The sequence below is a fragment of the Argentina anserina genome, chromosome 6, assembly GCF_933775445.1.
Source record: "Argentina anserina chromosome 6, drPotAnse1.1, whole genome shotgun sequence".
NCBI lineage: Eukaryota > Viridiplantae > Streptophyta > Magnoliopsida > Rosales > Rosaceae > Argentina > Argentina anserina.
The window spans coordinates 9,038,516-9,060,903 of record NC_065877.1 but is presented as its reverse complement, the minus strand read 5'-3'; the positions used below and the strand labels follow the sequence as shown (position 1 = coordinate 9,060,903).

The 22,388-nt window shown below is 35.7% G+C and overlaps 3 protein-coding genes across 3 annotated transcripts; 2 read left to right on the top strand and 1 right to left on the bottom strand.

Moving 5' to 3' along the window:
* The first annotated feature begins 6,996 nt into the window (after positions 1–6,996).
* Positions 6,997–9,228, top strand: LOC126798370 (mitochondrial fission 1 protein A). The gene is made up of 5 exons (XM_050525320.1): positions 6,997–7,121; positions 7,205–7,343; positions 7,423–7,544; positions 8,748–8,811; positions 8,899–9,228. The coding sequence occupies exons 1-5, from the start codon at positions 7,029–7,031 to the stop codon at positions 8,979–8,981; spliced, it is 501 nt and encodes a 166-aa protein (XP_050381277.1). The 5' UTR covers positions 6,997–7,028; the 3' UTR covers positions 8,982–9,228.
* Positions 9,229–12,252: 3,024 nt separating this feature from the next.
* Positions 12,253–15,089, top strand: LOC126798368 (uncharacterized). The gene is made up of 3 exons (XM_050525318.1): positions 12,253–12,752; positions 14,032–14,296; positions 14,574–15,089. The coding sequence occupies exons 1-3, from the start codon at positions 12,497–12,499 to the stop codon at positions 14,806–14,808; spliced, it is 756 nt and encodes a 251-aa protein (XP_050381275.1). The 5' UTR covers positions 12,253–12,496; the 3' UTR covers positions 14,809–15,089.
* Positions 15,090–15,923: 834 nt separating this feature from the next.
* Positions 15,924–19,157, bottom strand: LOC126798365 (isocitrate dehydrogenase [NAD] catalytic subunit 5, mitochondrial). The gene is made up of 7 exons (XM_050525315.1): positions 18,868–19,157; positions 18,099–18,419; positions 17,856–18,017; positions 17,690–17,764; positions 17,310–17,419; positions 17,117–17,189; positions 15,924–16,369 (listed from the first exon to the last, which is right to left on the bottom strand). The coding sequence occupies exons 1-7, from the start codon at positions 19,069–19,071 to the stop codon at positions 16,178–16,180; spliced, it is 1,137 nt and encodes a 378-aa protein (XP_050381272.1). The 5' UTR covers positions 19,072–19,157; the 3' UTR covers positions 15,924–16,177.
* Between the last annotated feature and the right edge of the window lie 3,231 nt (positions 19,158–22,388).

Here is a 22,388-nt window from a genome sequence, read left to right as displayed (position 1 = left end):
AGAAGAAGAAAAAAACATTTATGCATCGTAATATATATGCATACACTGTAATTTTAATTTTGAGACCATCGTACATATCTATTACGATCATAAATTCTAACTTTTCACACTATCAGTATGTCTTGCACTTATACGTAGTGTACTGTAATTTTCTAACTTCAGTCCATAAACTGTAACCAATCGATCGTTTATGCCTTTTTTGCTTACTTATGCCCAGCCACATATGGTGATAATTACTGAAGAGTAATAATTTGGAACCACTGCAAGGTAGTATAGTAAATTTTGCCTAGTTGAGTGTGCTTCCTAACCTGAGTTTCAAGGGAAGAAGTTATATGCCCATGTAGAAAGACTTATCCTGGGCGGTTTAGTCCTTGGGCTTAGGAAGCCTTTGGAATACCGTGACAATTCTCTAAAAAAAAGTAGTAAATACTTTGGAGTAATCAACACCCGATAAAAGAACTAGCAATTTAATGCGCACATACATATCATTGGACTTAATGCCTGAATGACTGAAGTCACTAAACATTCAAACATTCAAACTTCAAAAGCTGTTAGAACTACAGTGATATATTGCATATATAATTTAATAAATTGAATTATAAATAATTATAAAGCAGAAACCAAACATGTAACTCTAATAACGAAGAACACGAAAAAGAAATTCGACCAAAATACTGAACGCTTGGTGATGGAAGAACTAATCGAGACGTGTGTGATACCACACTATCCTTAAGACGTTTACGCCTCCTCTACCGGTACAAAGATGCTCGGCGCTTGTCTCCCAGCAGGATATAACAACTAAACAATTCTAGAAAGTTGCACTACTAACTAGAACCCTCAACGAACTCGAAAGGTACATCTTTCTATCACTAGAGAACAGCTACTGGATTTGCAATCAGCAATGAATAAGATGGCTGTTATAGAAATCAAAAGATCATAACATATATGAGTTACATATGTTACAAGCACTGATTTCAATCTGTTATAATTCTCCATAACACACAATAACATAGTTGTTACAAAAGAAGAATTTGAACAGTTAAGAGAATTTGAAACGTCCAAAACAAATTTTTGGAAATGCAAAAAGAATCTGCATTCCGACTCTCAATTCGGTGTTGCATTCGTGTCCGCAGGTCGCACGGACATACACGAGTTTCCCTTGTGACCTGAGATTTGCAAACCCCCATTGCGCGTGCGCGAGAGAGTATAAGGAGGCTTACACACTTTACAATCCATACACAATGGATTCTATATAAAGTCTTTTCAACACTTCTCTTTTCCAATGTGGGACAAACATTTTTCCCTCATTCTAAATAGCCATTTTTGAGTGATAATTTCTTATTCACCCACAAACTAAATTACACAAACAAACATATGATCTTGTAGCCCTTATTTTGTAGAACTCAAATCTATGTTCATCTTTAATTAATTATAAGTTTAACTTAATTTAATTAATCAATTAAAATTTAGTTTTAAATGGTTTATTAACCATTTTTCCAACATAAGCATCATCAGGATAATCTACTAGCAGAAGCAGCATGATCAAGGATATGCAATAATTTAGATACACAAGTGACTCTGGATACGGGGATGGAATCATGGAGGCACGGTTAGGACCGGGAGGAAGGGGGAGGGGAAAGGGTGGTGGAGGATAGTTGTGGGTGTCCTCCAGACTTGATATTGTAGATGCCGGACAGCGAAACGTATTCCATCCACGGCTATGGAGGGTCATAGCAGGAAAAATGAAACGTGTTTGTTAGTGATTGGTGCAATTACAATCAGTAAAAATTATAATGCGCGTGGGGTGGATTCTGAACTGTTGCCTTCCACCAAGGCCACCAGCCACCCTCCTTCATCCATTCCTCTTTCTCCTCACTCTCACCACCGCCACCTACTCTGGAGTCCCGACCCTCTTCCCACGTCGTCGCCCTTCTCCCTTTCAAGTCCCACTCCGACCTCTACAATCGCCGCCTTCCTCCATTCCTTCCGCCTCCGCGACTCCATCAAGCAGTCCACATCCTTTCTCTCTCTCTCTCTCTCCCTCTCCCTTTCCCTCTCCCTCCTTGTTGATTCACACCCCGGTCCACCGTAACCCTCAAACCCTTCCTTCCTCTTCCTCCCACTCCCACCACCGTAGACACTGCCAATGTCACCTCATACTGCTCCTCATGAAAACTCCTTCCCCTACTCTTCTATGAATTTATAGAAACTTTAGAATTTAAAAAAAATCTTTCTCTTAATAACAAAAATTGTTTGGCAAGATTCTAGCCCTCGGATCTCTTCACTGGAAATCTCAGCCCTTGCTTTCCTTTATTCATTTTCTTCCTACAATTCTAAACTCGGCTTAAAATCCTAAGCCCTTAGATTATTTAACCATGAATTAAACCGTCCATTTCTCTTAAAGGAGGCATTAGTCAACTGAGCCATCCGGTCAAACGAAGAAGAGAGGAGGAAATTCAGATTTCTTGTGCCTCTCTCTGCTCCGTTTTCTCCCTGACACAGCTTCGCGTCCGGCCACCAATTGACGACGGACCAAGCACAAAAACTACTCTTCTTAAATGCCTTCTTTCTATTTATGTCTTCAATTCTCACATACATCCACCCTCTAGAAACATATCAGAGGAGAGCTACCCAATTTATGTTCTCTTTAATTCTGGCCAAAACCCTTGCTGTCGGCCATTGATTCTCTTGCATGAGGTAACAATCTTTACCTCCTCTTCATGGCCTACATGCTTATGTATTTAGTTTCTCAATTAGATTGTTTTTTATCCAAACCTCATTATGGGTTTTCTAGCCATGTCGGAGTTCTTCATCGAGATGGTATTTAGTCAGGAGTGCTTGAAGGACTGTACTAGGAAGGTTGTTATCCCAAATCCGAGAGGACTCCGGCGTAGGGATTCGAGTCTGATGAGAAGATGGGTTATATTGCAATCTGGTGAATGCGACAGTTGGAAAGAAACACAAATGATGAAAGAGAAAACGATGAAGAAAAAGGGGCCCGTCGTCTTATTTTTAAACAACAATCATGCATGCCAAACACACGCGGTAAATTCACAGAGTGAAGCTTCACGGTCGTGGACCGAATAAGCTCTGTGCCTGACTGGGAGGTTATATGGCGAAGGTGTAGATGATGGGAAATAACTGATGATCATCAATATGTCAAAATTATTCTAACATAATATTTTGATAATTGACATAATTTTAATTGTGTATTTAAGAGACATTATTTTTTTTTTTTGAAAATTTTTAGAAACTTGTGGATAAAAATGAGTCACTTGTCTAGCTCTACATAGGCATAAAGATACGCCCGCGTATTCTAGCCATTTCCTATGGTACATAATCGAAAATTCTTTAGTGCTCTAAGTATCAATACTCTGTCACATCATCATTAATTGGGGACAATTGATTACATCTTGTGGTCCTGAGGCATTTCATCTCCTCTCATTTTTAAAACAAAAATGTCACATATAAAAGGGCATAGCAGGTGTCAGGTTACCAGTGTCATCCACTTGGGTTATTCAAAATCTACCCCGAAGGTTAAACTTTTTTTACTAATATAGTAAGTAGATGAGGGTTAAATTTTTATATTTTTCATCTTTAAAACTATTCCATTATTTTTACACTCTTTAAAAGAAAATATTTTATTATTTTGACATCATATATATTTAATGAATATTGATAAATAAACGATTAGAGTTGGACCACATGAACAATTTTAAATTTGTAACAGAATTTTAAATATTAAAATATCTAAAAATTTATAATTAATATTTTAGATATTCAAAAAATTCCGCAAATGTACATACGCGTTGCTAGTATCACACTCTATCAAATCATGCAAAACATTCTGGATAATTATATTTGTTTAAGATAGCTCTCCTTAAGAGGGTAGGGGGTATAAAGAGCTAAACATGCGGATCAAGAACCAAACGTTATCAAAAATTAGTGAATTTTCGGCAACGGCCATAGTACTTTAGCGACGATGTCGTACGATCGATTGTTTCAAATTTTTATTTCTCAGTATAGTTAGTTTATAAACAAACGCATTTATATATAACTTAATATGACTGTTATGCAACATTAATTGACACGCCCTGATTCACATGACTAAAAATTATAAAATAAAACATTAACCGTTGGATGTGATCAAACGTAATTACAAAGATATTAATTTAGTATGAAATTCACCAAATTTCGTAATCGTTTGGGTCTCAATCTACGCGGTTAACTCTAATTTAAACACTACCTCTCTAAGGGCAGCCGTGTCCCACGATTAAAATTATTTTAATATTTTTACATGGGTGCTAGAGCTAACTATCCTGATTACATGGTATGTTTTGGAGAATTTTTAGAGCGTTACAACTATTTTTTATGATTTTTAGTTAATGTTAGATTCTTCAAAATTAACTAAACGTCAAATAAAATGACACGTGACGCAATTATGGCTACTCATTTGTACATGTCATTTTGTTTTTATTATTTAAATGATTTTGCAACTCAAAAAATATTTAAAAATATCATAGGTGCTCGAAAAATTCCGCAAACATTCTTACACGTTTCCAGTACCATGTTCTATCAACTCACGCAAAACATTTTAGATAATTATGTTCATATAATATAGCTCTCCTTAGGAGGGTATTGGGTACAAAGAGCTAAACGTGTGGATTAAGAACCAAACGTTACTTAAAATTAGTGGATTTTCTGTCACGGCCATAGTACACCATAACGACGATATCTTACAGTCGATTTTTCCAAATTTCATTTCCTCAATATAGTTAGTTTATAAACTAGCGCATTTATATATAACCTAATACGAATGTTATGCAACATTAGTAGGCACGTTATGATTTATGTTACTAAATTTCACAAAATAAAACTCTGACCGTTGGTTGCGATCAAATTACTAAGATATTGATACGGTACGAAGTTCACCGAATTTCGTAATCGTTTGGGTCTTGATCTATGCGGTCGAGCCTAATTAACACACTACCTCTCTAAGAGAAGTTGTATCGCGCAATCAAAATTATTTTAAAACTTTTACATGTGTAGAAATGTGTTAAGTATCTTGATTGCGTGGTAATTTGGTGAATTTTTAGAGGGTCATAACTATTGTTTATGATTTTTAGAAGATGTTAGATCCTTCATAATTAAGTAAAAGTAAAAAAAAGGACACGCGGTGCAATTTTAGTCGCTTATTTGTCCATATCATTTTGTTTTGATTATTTTCATGATTTTGCAACTTCTAAAAACCTTTAAAAATATCATAATTGCTTGAAACATTCCGCAAAAATTTCGACGCATTGCTTTTATTGCCCTCTATCAACTCTTGCAAAAAAATTTGGATAATTATGTTTGCATATCATAGCTTCCCTTAGGAGGGTATAGAGTATAAAGAGCGAACCGTGTTGATCGAGAATCAAACGTTACCGAAAATTAGTGAATTTTAAACTGCAGCTACAGTACACTATAGCGACGATATTATGCAGTCGCTTTTTCCAAATTTTATCTCCTCATTATAGGTAGTTTATAAACGGACGCATTCACTTATAACTAATATGAATGTTATATAACATTAGTAGTCATGTTGTGATTCACATGAGTAAAAATTATACAATAAAACTTTGACAATTGGATGTAATCAGGTTTCTGAGATATTAATATGGTACAAAATTAACCGAATTTCGTAATCATTTAGGTCTCGATTTTCGCGGTCAACTCTGATTTAAGCACTACTCCCTAAGTGCAGTCGTGCAGTCGTGTCGCGCATTTAAAAATATTTTAAAATTTTTACATGTGTAGATAGAACTAACTATTCTGATTGCGTAGTAATTTTTTGGAGAATTCTTAGAGCATCAAAACTATTTTTTAATGATTTTTAGAAGATATTAGATCTTTCAAAATTGACAAAAAGTCAAATAAATGAACGTGTGGCGCAATTCTGGCCGCACTTTTGTCCTTGTAATTTTCTTATTATTTTAAATGATTTCGCAACCCAAAAAACATTTAAAAATATCGTAGATTTCCAAAAATTTCCGCAAAAAATCGTATGCGCTGTCATTACCGCGCTCTATCAACTCATGCAATAAAATTTGAATAATTATGTTTCCGTAACATAGCTCTCTTGAGGAGGGTATATGGTACAAAGAGCTAACCGTATGAATCGAGAACCAAACGTTACCTTAAATTAGTGAATTTTCTACTATAACCATAGCACATTATAGAGACGGTATCTTATGGTCGATTTTTTGAAATTTTATTTTCTCAGTATAGTTAGTTTATAAACAAATGCATTTATATATAACCTAATATGAATGTTATGTAATATTAGTAGGTACGTTGTGATTTACGTTACTAAATTTCACAAAATAAAACTTCGACTGTTGGATGTGATCAAATTACTAAGATATTGGTACGGTACGAAATTCACCAAATTTCGTAATCGTTTATGTCTCGTTCTATGCGGTCGAGTATAATTAACACACTAACTCCCTAAGGGAAATTGTATCGCGCAATCAAAATTATTTAAAAACTTTTACATAGGTAAATAGAGCTAAGTATCCTGATTGCATGATAATTTTTTGTAAATGTTTAGAGTGTTGGAACTCTCTTTTTTGTGATTTTTAGAAGACGTTAGATCATTCAAAATTAACTAAAAATTAAATAAATGAATATGCGGCGCAATTCTGACTACTTGTTTGTCCATATCATTTTATGATGATTAATTTAAATGATTTTGAAATTTAAAAAAATATTTTACATGTTATGTTGTCCTCACGTTGTGGTCCTTTCCTCATGTGGTCTTTACATCTTCTAATGTTGAAGGGTAAAGCCGGTCATCAAGTATTAAATTACATTCACGTGATCTATTTATTAGGATCTTATTGTTGACAATGAATGTGATGTGTCAAGAGTATTAATATAATACCCTGAGTACTAGAGACGTTGGCGGTACATAATACCATTTTGTAAAATTTTTGCAACCTATTAATACCCGGGTTGCCAAACAAACAAAAGTTAGAGAATTGAAAATGGAAGAGATGATGAACAAATTCTTCGAGTCCGTGGGTTCTTTCTTCGGAGGAGGAGATCAGATTCCCTGGTGCGATCAAGACGTCATCCAAGTGGGTATCTCCCAATGAATATCCGCCAATCAATCGATCAATCTGAGAGATCTAATTGGGTTCATTTTTGTAATTCATTTCAGGGTTGTGAGAGAGAAGTTGCGGAGGCCAACAAGGGTGAGTCAGAGGAGCACAAGAGCGAGAGCATCATGAGATTATCATGGGCCCTTGTTCATTCAAGACAACCCGAAGATGTCCACCGTGGAATTGCAATGCTAGAGGGTTCTTAATTTTTCCATTTCAATATCTCCTCATTTTCTCTCTCTCCTCCTTCCTTCGTCTAATAGTCCTTGTTTTACAGCTTCATTGGCCAACACCAACTCCCCTTTACATCAAAGAGAGAAGTTTTACCTTCTCGCCGTTGGATATTACAGAACTGATGATTATTCAAAAAGCCGCGGCCTTGTCGACCAATGCTTAGAGGTTTCTTTCTCTTTCTATGTTTTCATTTGTTTAATCAACCATAATTCAGTCTCAATTTCATATAATCTCTAGTTTAAACCGTGAATGCTCGATGGCACAACTTTGTTGTTGTTGGGTATGCTTGAAATGTGCAAATCCTTACATAATTGTGTTTCTCACATCTGAGATTAGGTGGTTTTCAGAGGGGTGGATTTTTCTTTTGTTCGGAGACTTGAAAATGGAAATAGTGCTTGATTTAGGATTGGTGTTGTTCATCTCAAAATGGCCCCTACTGCTGATTTTCTGAACTAGCTACTTGCATTTATGAGATGCTTGATCAGGATGTGGCTGACTACATGTTTGATGGTTGTTCTAGCACGCCGTGCTGCCAAATGTTTTTCCTCCAACTTGTGATACAGTCTAGAGTTTGTTTTTGTTTAAAGTTCGCAACATGATATGATTAGAACTTATATAGGAGGGTACCATTGAATGATGTTTAGCTTAATAAGGTCTCAACTCTTTTCGTTTGGCAAAATTTGGTACCAAAACCTATCATTTATTGAAGTTTCTGAATGATACTCATTCTAGCTTTGATTGCTCTGTTACATGGAAGGACAATGCCCTCTCAGTGTCAAATTGTACTTCTAGTTCAGTAGTCATGACACTAGACTAAGCAGCGTGTGAAATGGAGTTGATCAATATTCCCTTGTCTAATGGTTTTTATGAAGCCCATGAAACAAATCATAGTCGTCTATTCAATGGGGCCACAACTTTTGTGGAGTAGAATCCCCAAATTTCTTCTCAGAATTAATCATAACCATCAGATTCTCTAAAACAATATATGCATTGTTGTTGCACATTCCTGATACGAGAATTTAGCTGATGGGCATGATCAGAGAATAAAATGGTGACAGTTGGCAAGTGATCTCTTATATGTGGTTATCATGCTCTCCTCTAGCTCCATGTTCGGTATAGTGGCCAAAATATGATATTGTACAGTTGTCTTTTAGGGCTTCTAACCACACTTTCGAAGATATAGTTTGTGATGTGAGTTATATTGTGCTAAAACATAAAAAGTAGTCTTCTTACCACTCTTTTAATCATTTTTTGTGTGACAATGCATAATTTATGTTGATGTATTTGTAATTATACAATTAGTTGTCTGCATCCTGTTGTGTTTTTCGTTTCCAAGATCCTTTGATTTATCTTGGCATTGTTTTGCAGATTGCACCTGATTGGAGACAGGCTCTGTCCCTTAAGAAGATAATTGAGGAGCAAATTGCTAAAGGTAAATACAATTGTATTCTACTTTAAGTTGTGGCTCCATCATATCATCAAATTAACAAGTTATTGTGAACACATTTCTTGAATGCAGATGGTTTCATTGGGATAGGCCTCACCGCCAGTGCTGTTGGACTTATAGCAGGTGGGATTGTTGCTGCCTTGATTCGCAGGTGATAACCCCAGCCAACAATGTTCATAAAGACTCGTACTATCGTAATTAACCCCAAAGCATTTTCTGAACGAAAAGGAGTCAAATAATCAGGCTTTTCCCAATAAACTTTGCAACTACAGGCGTTTTGTATTGTGGAGCAAGCTTCTAGTTTTGTTTTTTTTTCTTAGCCTATAACACACATTTTGAATCACTTCGGGTGTATGTACTCACCGAAACAGCCCAAAAAAATTGGCTGTGTTTGTTATCTATTACGTGATCTGTTAAAGTTCCAAGCGGCATTATGATAATCTATTTTAATTTTGCTGATAGTTGAGAGGCAAGTGATTCCCTGGTAGTGAGTATTTGATAGTTTACACGCTCACAACACTTTGCTTCAGTTTGCCGTTTTGTTGACAGACACCGGCGTCCCCATTCCGAGGATCGTAATGCCTAGCACTTGATTCTCTTGCCTTATTGTTCGATCCTAAAAATGTCCCAAGTAAAGAAGCACACGCAGGTGACTCGAGTAAACCTGCCTATCCCAAAGCGCAAGTTTACAACACTCGAGTTGCCACAACATATAAAAAGCAAAGACAAATGCGAAAAGAACCCCAATGAGACAAGAACCCAAGTTTACTTCATCTTAATAGCCCATATATCCATTTTTAGCAACTTCTTTCAATACTTTCAAAATTTCTTAACTTGAATCTTAGATTTATTACCAAACCAATAAACAAAAACTGATTATAGTCATCCAGCGTCCCAAAATACTTGTCGAATATGGATTTCATTTTCACAGCCATATCATACAGTACTTTCTCAGCTGTTCTTGAACACTAGGGAGTTTTTCAACAAGTCATTGATCTCAACTTTGATCACCACTATATAATGAAACTCTTTGTGTGATGTTGGGCGATTGGAGGCACTGATTCTCAAGGTGACATCAAAGAAAACTTCAAGGAACTTAACAAATACTTCATCCTTATCTCAATCCTTCTTCTTTGGTGGCCCTACCATTTTCTCTCTGGTTTCTTTATTGGGTCCGAGACTAGGGCTAGTAGTTCATGTACTTGGTATCTTCATCCTCTGCCATTCTATCGAAAGCTTTTCGAAGCTCTATGACAGCATCCAGCATTATAAAGGTAGAATTCCATCTAGTTGACACATCAATAGCGGCTACCTTCTTATACTCTACCTTCTCCTTCTCTACAGCCATCTTTAACACATCCAGTCGCTGCCCACTACTCTGAACATACCGGACTGCATTCCTAATTGCAGCAATAGATTTTTCCATTGTACTAAGCCCTGATCTCACTAATAGGTTCAAAATGTCGGGAAGGCACTTGACATGCAAGTGTTGCCCTCCAAGAACATGTGGTGTCTCCCAACCTAGATTCTTTGTCCTAATGTATTCAATCGCAACCTTATTTGCACTTGCATTGTCAAGACCCTTTCCACTTGGTAATCAACCAAACATTCCTCCCAACAACTTTCCAATGATGCTGCCATGGTGGTTAGGAATCAGCCTAAAGTTCAAAACTCTCATGCATTTTCCAACAAGCATCAATGAAATGCGCAGTCAAGACCATATAATTTATATTTTGGACCGATGTCCATGTATCGGTCGTTAGACACAAGCAATGAGATTTTAACTCTCTTAAGCACCAGTTTTGCTTTTTCATACATAGACAAAAACAATTTGACAATCACGCACCTAGAAGGTACATTCCACAGAGGCACAACTATACGGCAAAAATACCTAAACCCTTTCTTTTTCGACAAAGTTGAAAGACAACTCATCCATAACGATCATCTTAACAGCTGCTTTCCTACAATTTTCCTAACTCCAATTAGCTATTGCTAAATCCATCGTAATACCACTACTAGTAGCAGCTGGTTCCCCATTGTCTAAAACAGCCCTCCATGGATATTTTTTACACACATTATTGATATGTCTACCAAGACTGGTAATCCCATTACCATAAGAATCGCAAGCAAGCATAGTACCACAATGAATGCACTTTGCTCTAAAAACTAAAGAATCAGTTTGAACTTTCTTACCTCATTTAATCTTATATTGAGGCACCTTGACCCTTTTGTAGTGCAACCATACCCAAGTTTTTCCAGCCAGAACTCTATCTTCATCATCTTCATCTATTTCCGATTTTGTGACATATTTCTTTTGGCTTTTTTATTCTACACGCTTCTTCTTCTTCTTCTTCTTCTTCTTCTGGCCACTTGAAGAACTTATAGGTGTTGGAACAATAGTTGCATTTGAATCAGTACCGTACCTGGAACTATGTGATTCTTCAGAGGATGCCATGAAGATATGTTTCTGGAAACTGCCAAATACAACAAAGAACATATACGAGTCCATCCTCAAGAGTCATAGCCTCTATTGATTCCAGAGAGTAATGAAATTATAATCATGTGAACGCCAACACATACCCCTAAGCCTCAAGCGGCCTATTTTACACATAAGCATAATATCAAAGCTACATATCACTTAAACTGCATGAACCCAATAGCATTAGCAGCAAAAAAAATGGCATAAGACATATCTTCACAAGTTAATGAACACAAAACATCAAAATACAAAAACTAGCATATGAGCAAATGCAAATGCACACGGATAGCCAAAAGATACAAGAGTCATATGTAGATGGAGAATCATAAATGCACCTTCCTCCGTTGTTGCTATAGAGATCACAATCACAATTTACATTCTTCCATGCTTAAAATTCGCAAGGCCATTACTCTGGTCATGCATCAGAAAAGAAACTGAATCAGCACAAACTCATCTTAAAACAAAATGACCATTATCAAACACACAGTCCCAACTTTTTTTTGGAGATACCCAATTTCAATATTACAAAAACAATAAAACGGGTTACTCAAAATGAATCAATAAACAACAACAAGTGGAAAATAAACAAAGAATTGCCAAAAGCCAAAAGCCAAACAAAATAATAATAATGACTTGGACCAAAACATTAAGGGAAACCAAACACTATTTGCTACATGTCGAAAGGAATAGCATGAGGGATCGGAGTAGATCCTCCCGCACCACCTGCATAGTTAAAATACTGAAGAACTTTCAGGCTCTCTGCTAAACTAAGCTTGCTAAAAGAAAGAAGTTCAAAATCCCCAACGAAATTTTAATACACTTACGTATTTCATCATAAATACGTATAATTACAGGCCAGTGGCACAATTGTAATTTGGTAGATGCTCTTCTTGTTACTTTCCACACAAAAACTAAATTTATTCCATCTCTGTGGCAAGAACCAGAAGTTGAATATAGATGCAGTTGGTGTTCTGTCGTCTTTTGTTTCCTTGAGTTCATAGAACACCGACTGTTCATTCTCTCTTCCATCTCAGCTTCCCTGAACCATTCTCTTTGGATCTCCTCTATCCTTGGATGCTTGTATCTAATCGATTATCTAATCTACCCAAACACTCAATCCTCCTTCAATCTGCATCTGCTGCGACAAAAAAGTGAAGAGGAACTCTTCTGCAACCTCAATCCAGATTCCAGATGGGGAGCTCACCCAACGACTTCTCGGTGGTAGTTTTGCCATCCGACTACGGTATCGACGCCAGGCCATTCCTGACGAACCAACAGAGAGCCGCTGTTGAGGAAGAAGAAGAGCAAGAGAATTGGCACGACTGCCCTCAGAACCTCTCCTCCGATGAGGACTTCTCCGATCTCGAGCTCCTGCACTTCTTTCGTCGCCAAGGCCGTGATAAATCTGGAAACCTCATTTTCCGCATCGTCGGAAAATACTTTCCCGGTAACACCTTCCCGATTCCGCGATATTCACTCTAATATTATTACTTAAAAATTGCAAATTCATCCTGTTTTCTTTTCAATTCCTCCTTTGGAATAAGACTAGTACAGAAATATGATTTGATAACTTGTTGATTGACTTTTTGTTTGATTTCAAATTATCTATTGTATCATATGACCTACTTAATGTGGAAATACCATGGTTTATTGGTAAACAAATCGCCTTTTGCCTTATGATCATCTAGTACCTATATTTGCTGTTTTCTTCTATAGCGTGGTGGAGTGTTCAGAAACAGGAATCTAGTTATTATTGATCACATTTTGTGTTTTGTTCTAGCTTACACAATGGTGGTGACATTATGGTTTAAACTTTTGAGGAATTGAAAAGAGGCAACCAGATGATATACATAAGCCTAGGATCTCTTTATGAACCTTTGCATGCATAGAGTTGCTGCTTTTGGGATGTCTGCAAACAATGATTTGAGAATAAGCTTTAAATGGCAATGTTTCCCTGGTTTTTTTTATCTACCTGTTGAGAAGAGTATGGCTGGGAGACAGAATGTCTTTTGGTTGAGTCACTTGGGTCCAAATTTGTGCATGTTTCAACATTTGATCTTTACACTTGAGTGTAGTGTTGCTGTTATTAATGATGTGACATTTCTGTTATAGTGCTATCAAAACATGAATTCAATTTGCAGTGACTTAGACTGACCATATTAGGTACTGTAGCACCTATTGATTTTTAAAATACAACTTCATCTACATTGTATTGTTTGGTAAACAATATTGAGTTGTAAATAAAAACAAATGTTTCGGACATTATACATGTTCAACTGTTTATTATAAATGGCCTACTGATTTGCGTTTACTTTATTTAAAAGAAAAATGGTGTACTTTTCGATTCAATTTGGCTCAGACCTTCTACCATCTCATCTCAGTTGGAGCAGACTATAATTTAGGATCCATCTGAAAACTTCTTGGGGGTTTTTTTTTCAATTATTTTAAAGGGAAGATATGAAGAATTTGGGGGAGTGAATGGAATAATACATAGAATCGGTGTTACGAGCTTGTAGATTATAGTTTAGGTGGCTTTTAATTTTTCTATTCTTTTTGTTAAAGTCTTAAACTTTTGTACCTCCTTTTTTCTTCATTTTTCATATCTCCTTGACTAAGAAAATATAATACAGAGAGTAAGATGTGGCCAAACAGACACTTAAAATTTTCTTATCTCCTTAGAATTCGAACAGGACAATTGTTTTGATCTTTCAATGCTCTTTCTGCAGCTCCAGTTGTGGGTGGGGATAGGCTAAAGAGGTACATATGCAACAAATTATGCAGTGACTCTCCAGAAGGGCCATACTGCATTGTTTACATGCATAGTACTGTGCAAAAGGAGGATAACTCCCCTGGAATGACTATCTTGAGGTGGATTTATGAAGAACTTCCTTCTTATTTGAAGGACAGGCTTCAAGTTGTGTACTTCGTTCACCCTGGACTTCGCTCTAGGCTTGTCTTTGCCACTCTTGGCCGATTTTTCTTAAGTGGAGGGTGAGTGATTTCATATATTTTAGACACAGATTATCTAGTATTTTAGTAGCAGTACTGAATAGAAATATAGAATTAATAGTTCTGTGTTTTTTTTTTGTTTTTTTTTTTTTTTTTTTTTGTAGGGTTCCTCCTACTTTTACTCAACATATTTCAAAATTTGAAGCAACTATATACCATGTGGTGCACATTCTATCTGAAAAATCACACAAATGACTATATTTTCAAATCTTCGTTAATTTCTAAGTATTCGGTTTCTTCGCTAACTTTTTTTTTTCAGCCTATATTGGAAAATCAAGTATGTAAGCCGCTTGCAGTACCTTTGGGATGATATAAAGAAAGGAGAGATTGAGATTCCAGAATTTGTGAAAAATCATGATGATGTTCTTGAGCATAGGCCATTAACAGATTATGGGATCGAACCTGACCCTCTTCACATGATTGAGGTGCCCTCAACCGCTTATTCATTTGGAAGGTACGAGGAGAGATGGGCTTCTAGAGAATATATGTCTTAGGCGCTATAAAAATAGAAGATTCCTAATAAACTGAGATTTTTCACATGGTTGTGGGTTGGGATGTGGCTACCATATGCGTATGCCCGCTCTGTACATAGTTGTCTTGAAGTTATCTTCTGCATCGGAAGTTCAAGTATTAAGGACTGTGATTGGTTAGTATCTGTATGCTTGTTAATTGTCAAATGTTTAGACAGTTGCTTGTATGGAGTATGAGCCATGCTTTCTCAAGTAATGGTTTACATAAATGGTGGTTGTACTATCACTATGTATTTGTGCCTTTAATCTATTCAGTGAGACAACGGGAAATATTTCTAAAGTTGACATGGGCACACAATGCTGTCTCTGCTTTGCTTGTTTTTCTTTCTTTCCTTTTCTGTTGGTACATAACAAGCTAATTGAATCAGAAGCTGCCAAGCAGAACAGTACACCATTAAAACAACTACCTTTTCTTGAACACATAAAGATCAACGCAAAATGATGAAATAATTATGACATGATGATGGACCTGCCTGATGGTGAGCAGTGGACGCTTAGGATTTTGTTTCTATTAGGGCACTGAAAATAGACGCAAAAATAGAAAATTGCAGAGTACTATAAACCTATATAGAAGTTTTTTCACGATATGTACACTGTAATTTTAGTTATTCATATGTTGAGATCAGCGTGCGTGTCTAACACCACAAATTTTAACTTTTCACACTGCTCCGTGTCTTAAACTTATTTGCAATGTATAGAAAATTATTTGCTTTTTTAGAATTTAGACTAATCCATACCTTGAATTTTAAAATCCCAAACCAACCTTTGGATCACCTACACCCTCACCTTCTCAGGCACATATGGTGATAATAATCAATTTGGAGGAATCAACACCCAGTAAAAGAACTAGTAATCTGATGCGCACATACATATCACATTATCATTGGACTTTATGCTTGAATGAGTGAACATTCAAACTTCATAAGCATCAGCAGGATAATCTACTACAAGCAGCACTGGAGCAGGATCAAGGATATGAAAGAAGTTGGATACACAGCGACTCTTGATCAAAAATAATCGTTTCCATACTCTTGAACACACTAATGCCCTTATACATTAGGCACAATACTGACAGAATGAGTCATGGAAACATAATATCATTTGCTTATTGACAGATACATTGTGTGGAGAAGTTATGAGTATATTCATTGTAGCAGTGTCAAACTTTTGTCCCTCAAAGATGAATCTCTTTATAATCACCAATTTGATGTGAACTTATTCCCCATCAGAAACAACAGAAATGTAAGAAAATTTTGACGAGTGGCTCCACAAGGAGTCGCAACAAATAATAGGTTAACTACAATGCCAAAACCGAAATCCTAGCAATATCCTTTCAAAGATGATCGATAATTGCCTGTGTGAAGTCAGAAGTTGTTGATTTGCCACCAAGGTCAGCAGTACGGTACTTGCCCTCTGCAATTGTGTTCAGGATCGCATCCTGGATCCTATCAGCTTTATCATGGAGCTCCAGATGACGAAGCATGGTAACAGCACTCAAAAGCAGAGCAGTTGGGTTTGCCAAATTCTGTAAACATTCAACCACCAGAAAAATGACTTGGGAGCAGACATATTATTGCATACAAAAGCTATTTTGCAAGCAAAAGGGGTGCTGGCCAAAAAGCTTTAACAAAAAAGGATCAAACAATAATGATATCTACTCAATAAGACCAAGCCCGACAAGGCTTTCATTATCTAGTTGCTAGCTACAGCACTACAATATAGGCTTTCAAGTTTCATATACAGTACCACAAGAACCAAATTACACATGAGTTTACTTCTAATAATAGTACCATGAGAACCAAAATACAAAACTTACTTCCAACCCACCCCACCCACAGGGTATAAATGTCCAATGCCACTAGAGGACTCAAAAAAGATAACAGGCTTTCAGAACCTTGTCAGGTATAAAACAATTTTGCAACCATCTTAAGGTATCCAAGGAAAGCAACATTACAATAATAATATCCAGAAACAAAAAAATCTTCCACTAATCTACTACGTCGACTTTTAATTAAGGGTACTAAGTGCTGCTTTTTTATTCACCAAAATGCCCTTAAACAATTAAACATATGTATTTTTTAACAGAGAAGCCAAAGTCAATTCTTTCGATTGGAGGGCCATAACAAATTAATTAATACTCTTCAAACCTCTTAAACAAAGATACATCAAATTTTAATATATAATATTAACAATGGGATAGGTGATAGCTAAATTGAATCTTATGTGAGTATATAGGTAGAAGTTGAACTTCACAAGGTCCAAGAATGCTCACCTTTCCAGCAATATCAGGTGCCGATCCGTGTACAGCTTCGGCAAGGGCAATGCCTCCCTCACCAATATTGCAGCTGCATGTACAAGGCAACCATGTAAGACAATCCACATATTAGAAGAAAATAAAAATGCATACACTCGCACATACTATGTGTGGATGTGTGTGTGCGTGTGGGTGTACGTATATTGAATACCTTGGTGTTAAGCCCAAACCTCCTATCAACCCAGCGCAAAGATCACTAATGATATCACCATATAGGTTAGGCATCACTAACACATCAAAAAGTGCTGGATTCTTGACAAGCTGCATAAAGTAAAACAATTGGTTAGAACAACCTTGATTTCATTTCAGCGAACAAAAAATCCCATATTAGATGCTTAGAGAAAAGTTGCTAACGGTGCAAAAAATGGCATAATGAGTCTTTAATTGAAAAGTCTGTAGCTTTTTATTTCGAATTATATTCATCCCACCTGACCTTTTTTTTTTACATCATAAGTTCACCCACAACTTTAACTTTCACATAAGCAACCCAATTTATATTCCCACAGGATATAAAGATATATATATTCATACCATCATACAGCAGTTATCAATGACAACTTCTTCATATACTATATCAGGGTACTTCTCAGCAACCTCGCGGCAACACTGAAAGCAAAAATCAAATCAATTGTACCATGTGGATACTTCGAACACAATCAAGAAAATTACTTTCTCTAAACATTAACAATTGGTAAACCTTGAGGAAAAGACCGTCTGTTTTCTGCATTATGTTTGCTTTGTGTATTGCAGACACTCTTTTTCTACCGTGGGCCTTGGCATAATGAAAAGCATACTCAGCCACCCTCAAGCTAGCTTGACGGGTAATGATCTTGAGGCTCTCAACAACACCCCTCACCACCTACCATTAAAACAAAGAATTTAGTCTAACAAACTCAAACAGATTATTAATATTCATTAAACGTATTCTATAACAACTTACTTGATGTTCAAGTCCACTGTATTCCCCCTCCGTGTTCTCACGAATAGTGATAAGATCAACATCATCATATCGAGTCTTGTAGCCAGGAAGGCTGTAGCAAGGTCTGACATTTGCATACAAATTAAGTTCTTTCCTCAGTGTAAGGTTCAAAGAACGATGACCCTTCCCAATTGGTGTGGCCATCGGACCTTTCAAGCCTACCTTGTTCCTTCGTACTGATTCCAAACTTTCCCATGTCAGAAAACTCTGAGTCCTGGGATCAATTTGCTCCCCAACATAATGTTCTTCCCACTGAATCGGAACTTCAGCTTCCCTGAATATCTGCGTCACCGCAATTGCAAACTCCATCAGCACTTCAAAATACATCAAAATAATTCACATTGCGAGTGTACTAACACACAATTTCAATTATGACATTGCATCAATCATGCAAGCAGGTTCATGTTTACCCATCCAAAATGCTAAATTGCACCGTCACGATTCAATAAACTTCTCCTCGTAATTTTCGGACAAAATTGCACAGTTTTTCATAAGGAATGAAATCATTAAATTTCAAACAGTAAAACAGGAACTGTAAAATATAATTATCTTAGTACCTGATCCAATAAGAACCTAATTTCAAAACCCTAAATTCAAGTCCATACTGTGCGAGTGTACATGACTAACTATACACGAATGCGTAGACAATCACACACAGCTCCGATGCAGAATAAACGAAACGTAAACAGAAATTGAAAAGCAGAGAGTGAACAAGGATCGACAGGAGGACCTGCTTGACGGACTCGGCGATCTCGGGGCCGATGCCGTCGCCGGGGAAGAGGGTGGCGGTGATCGGAGTGGAAGTAGAGGAGAAAACCCTAGAAGCCGAAGAGGAGGAGGAGGAGAGTAAGGTCGTGGAAGGATTCGCGGCGCCGGAGAGGAAGTGAGTGGTGGAGCGGCTTCCGATGAGGCGCCTGAATAGCTGGGAAGCCATGACCGAATTTGCCTTTGTTCGTTTGGGGCGGCCGTAGAGAATAATAAGTCCCGACCTTTCGGTTTATAAAATGAACTAGTAGTGGGATTCTTTGACGCCTTCATTTTTATTTTTCTTTGGAGATTATATGTAATGACGGGTAAATGTGTAATACAGTTGACAATCTTTAGTTTTTTTTTTTTTGATTGCTTGGTTTGTGTTGGGCTGTCTCATTTAGAGTTTAGAATTTCGAGTTTAGAGTTAGTAATAAAATCATTGAGAAGAAATATTGATAATCCCCTTCTTGAGACTTTGGAGGTATATAATACAAGGGTTTGATAGGTTTTATACACCGTATTTATTGGAAAATGAAATTACCGGCTGCAAATCTTGACAAAGGGAAAGGGCAAGTGGTTTTCCACTAAAAAAATTTAGCTCTCAACATTTTGACGTCAAATTGTTAGTAAACTTGTCTGTTCGATTCTTAAATTTGAATGGAACTTGGAAAAATATAATCGACAAATAGAAAGTAAACACACATATATATCAAGAGGTTGTAGACGATATATTATATATATCGTGTTAAACCATAACACTAGAATAAAGTCATGAACCACATATTTTTATACCATACCAACAGAAGTGTAGAGAAAAGGGTCAAAATGGCATTGTATTTTTAAGTTAATGGTTGAGAAAGAATGAAACGAAAATAATAACAACATAATGGAACATAACTGAATATTTTATTGATTGATAATGGGAGTTACATACATGGTATCCCGAAGAATCATAGATTCATATATATTACATTAAGACATAATTTACTTTAACAAGGAAACTTAAATAGGCTATGATACATGTCACGCCCCCAAATATGAGACCACTATTATATGAAAATATGGTTCCCGAATTAGAGGTGTGACCTTAAAACCAATAAAATTTCCTCAATAAAACTGACAAAAATATATGTCTAAATAATACTTTTATTAGGAAACAAAATCAGAGTTATTTTACAATACAACAGATTTAGAAGTACTGAATTTTAGCGAAGATACATGAGTCTCGCATTTATTGTCTTGAAATAGTAATTGAAGAAAAACCATCATTTTATTTAGTAGATTCATCTCATTTCCCAAGCATCTACTTATTACTTGAAAATAAGATTGTGTAACATCATGAGTAACACAGACCCAATAAGTACATAATACATTCTTATAATAATTTGGCTAATAAGAAATTCAAATATGAACAACCACGTAAAATGTACCAAGAACCAGGGGTAATTCGTCACACAAATTCTTACTTATGCATATAAATATACATATAAGCATCAATATATTCAATCAATTGTGTGAATTTTCAAGAAAACTTGTAATTAATCACAAAGTCACATGTTAGGGTTCACGTTTACCCAAAACACGAATAAGCCTCAGCATACCGATGTCAACACCAAAGTATGTATACTCAAGGTCAATTCTCCTATGAGTATAATAGTGCACTATCTGTATGGACTAGGGCCCAAGGCTAACTCACAAAGCACAAAACAATTTTACCAGTAATTCACTTAAGCACGGGGTAGTACTAATCACCCGGCTTCACACCTCCAACTCAATAACGTCAATAGAGTATCACAAATTTTAGTAATTAAGATAATATTTAAATACTAATAAAGTATATAACCTTACACCGAGATATAAATACTTATCAATAACTCAAGGTATGCATGAAATAAACAAGTTAATAAACTTGAAAGTAAATGTGTAATAAAGTAAATGTACTTTAAATTAAAAGTAATTAGATAATATTAGTTAGTAGTTAAAGGATTAGTAGTCATTTCTCCCATAATAAGGAAAGTCTTTGTCCAAAGTAGCAATTGTTCTTCAAATAATAGTGTCAAATTCCGTCAACTTTTCGTATCGATAACTCAATCAATAAACGTCCAAATTAGGCAAGTGAGGAGTCTATGTTCAAGGATTTTTCGTAAGGAATCCAATAGGATAAGTCATACAGTCACAAAGTCACAAAGTCATTGAGTCCAAAAGGTTCAAACACAGTAGCAGTGCAGAAACCAATCATCAAGTTATCATCTTAGATGTCTACGTATTGAACTTGTAACAAAAATTTCATCATTTCTTCTGAAAATTTTCAGATTAAAAGTAGAGGTCTTAAGCTTTAATTTGATATAAAGTTTTTGGAAATTAGTTAAGAAATTAGTGAGATATAAGTTTTTTAAGTCGTGAGTGCTATAAGAGATTTCAGTAAGTTTATTAACTCTAACTTTAATTAGCCATAACTTCTCCATTTCTAAATATTTTTTAGTGATTCAAAATCCTAAATTGAAGCATTTTTCATGCATAATTTAATTATATTGTAACCTTTGATAAAATTAGATGTTATAAAATACGAAAATATAACATGGTCTTTTTCATTGTATCTTTAGTTATGCACTTTGATAAATCTTAAAAGACAAAAGATTATAAGGATGTAAGATGTACTTACCATGAAGTTTTAAGGATGAAAAGAAGATTTTGATGTGGATCCAAAGTTGGATTACTTTAGTAAAGAAAGAACTTGTTTAAGAGAGAAAGAGTGAATGCTAGAGTTTTAGCTTTATGAACATTGGCTGGTTGAGTTTTCTATCAACTAAGGATCCTCTAGAGTTGCATGATTTCTGATTTTGAAGTGTGAAGAAAGCTTGAGGTAGTTCACAAATATAAATAGGTCAAGAATGAACACAAAAATTTAATTACCAACTATCATTCTTGATTTAAGAGACCAAGAATTAATATGAGTGATAACCTAGCTAGTTAGGGTGGTTGTTCATAAAGAAAAAAAACAAATAGTATGATGGGGTAAAATATAAAAATCAGCTAGATTCAAAATATATTGGCATAAGCATTATATATATGTGTAGATATAACAAACACATTTATATGTGTTATACTAAAAAGTCAAGGAATTTAGTATATTCTTTTCATAAAGGTTTTCAATATATTTGCACTATCTAACACTAATATAATGCATAAAAAATAATACTATTAGTATTAGTCTTAAACTCGATTACAAAGTATCGAGTATATACAAGAAATATGAGCTAACGTACTCAAATTGTAGTCTAATACTTACAAAAGAGAAATTTCTCTATTTTTGAAAGTATGAACCCTAGTATCATTGGTTTCTAAAGAGAAATATTAGAAGAAAAATTGAATTAATTCTAAGTTGATATAACTTTAAAGTATTAAGTAGTAAATACTAAATTTCGGGGTATTACAATACACAATAATTCTCTTCGAACACTCTCTATTGTGTCGCATACCTAGGTTGCATGATACACATAA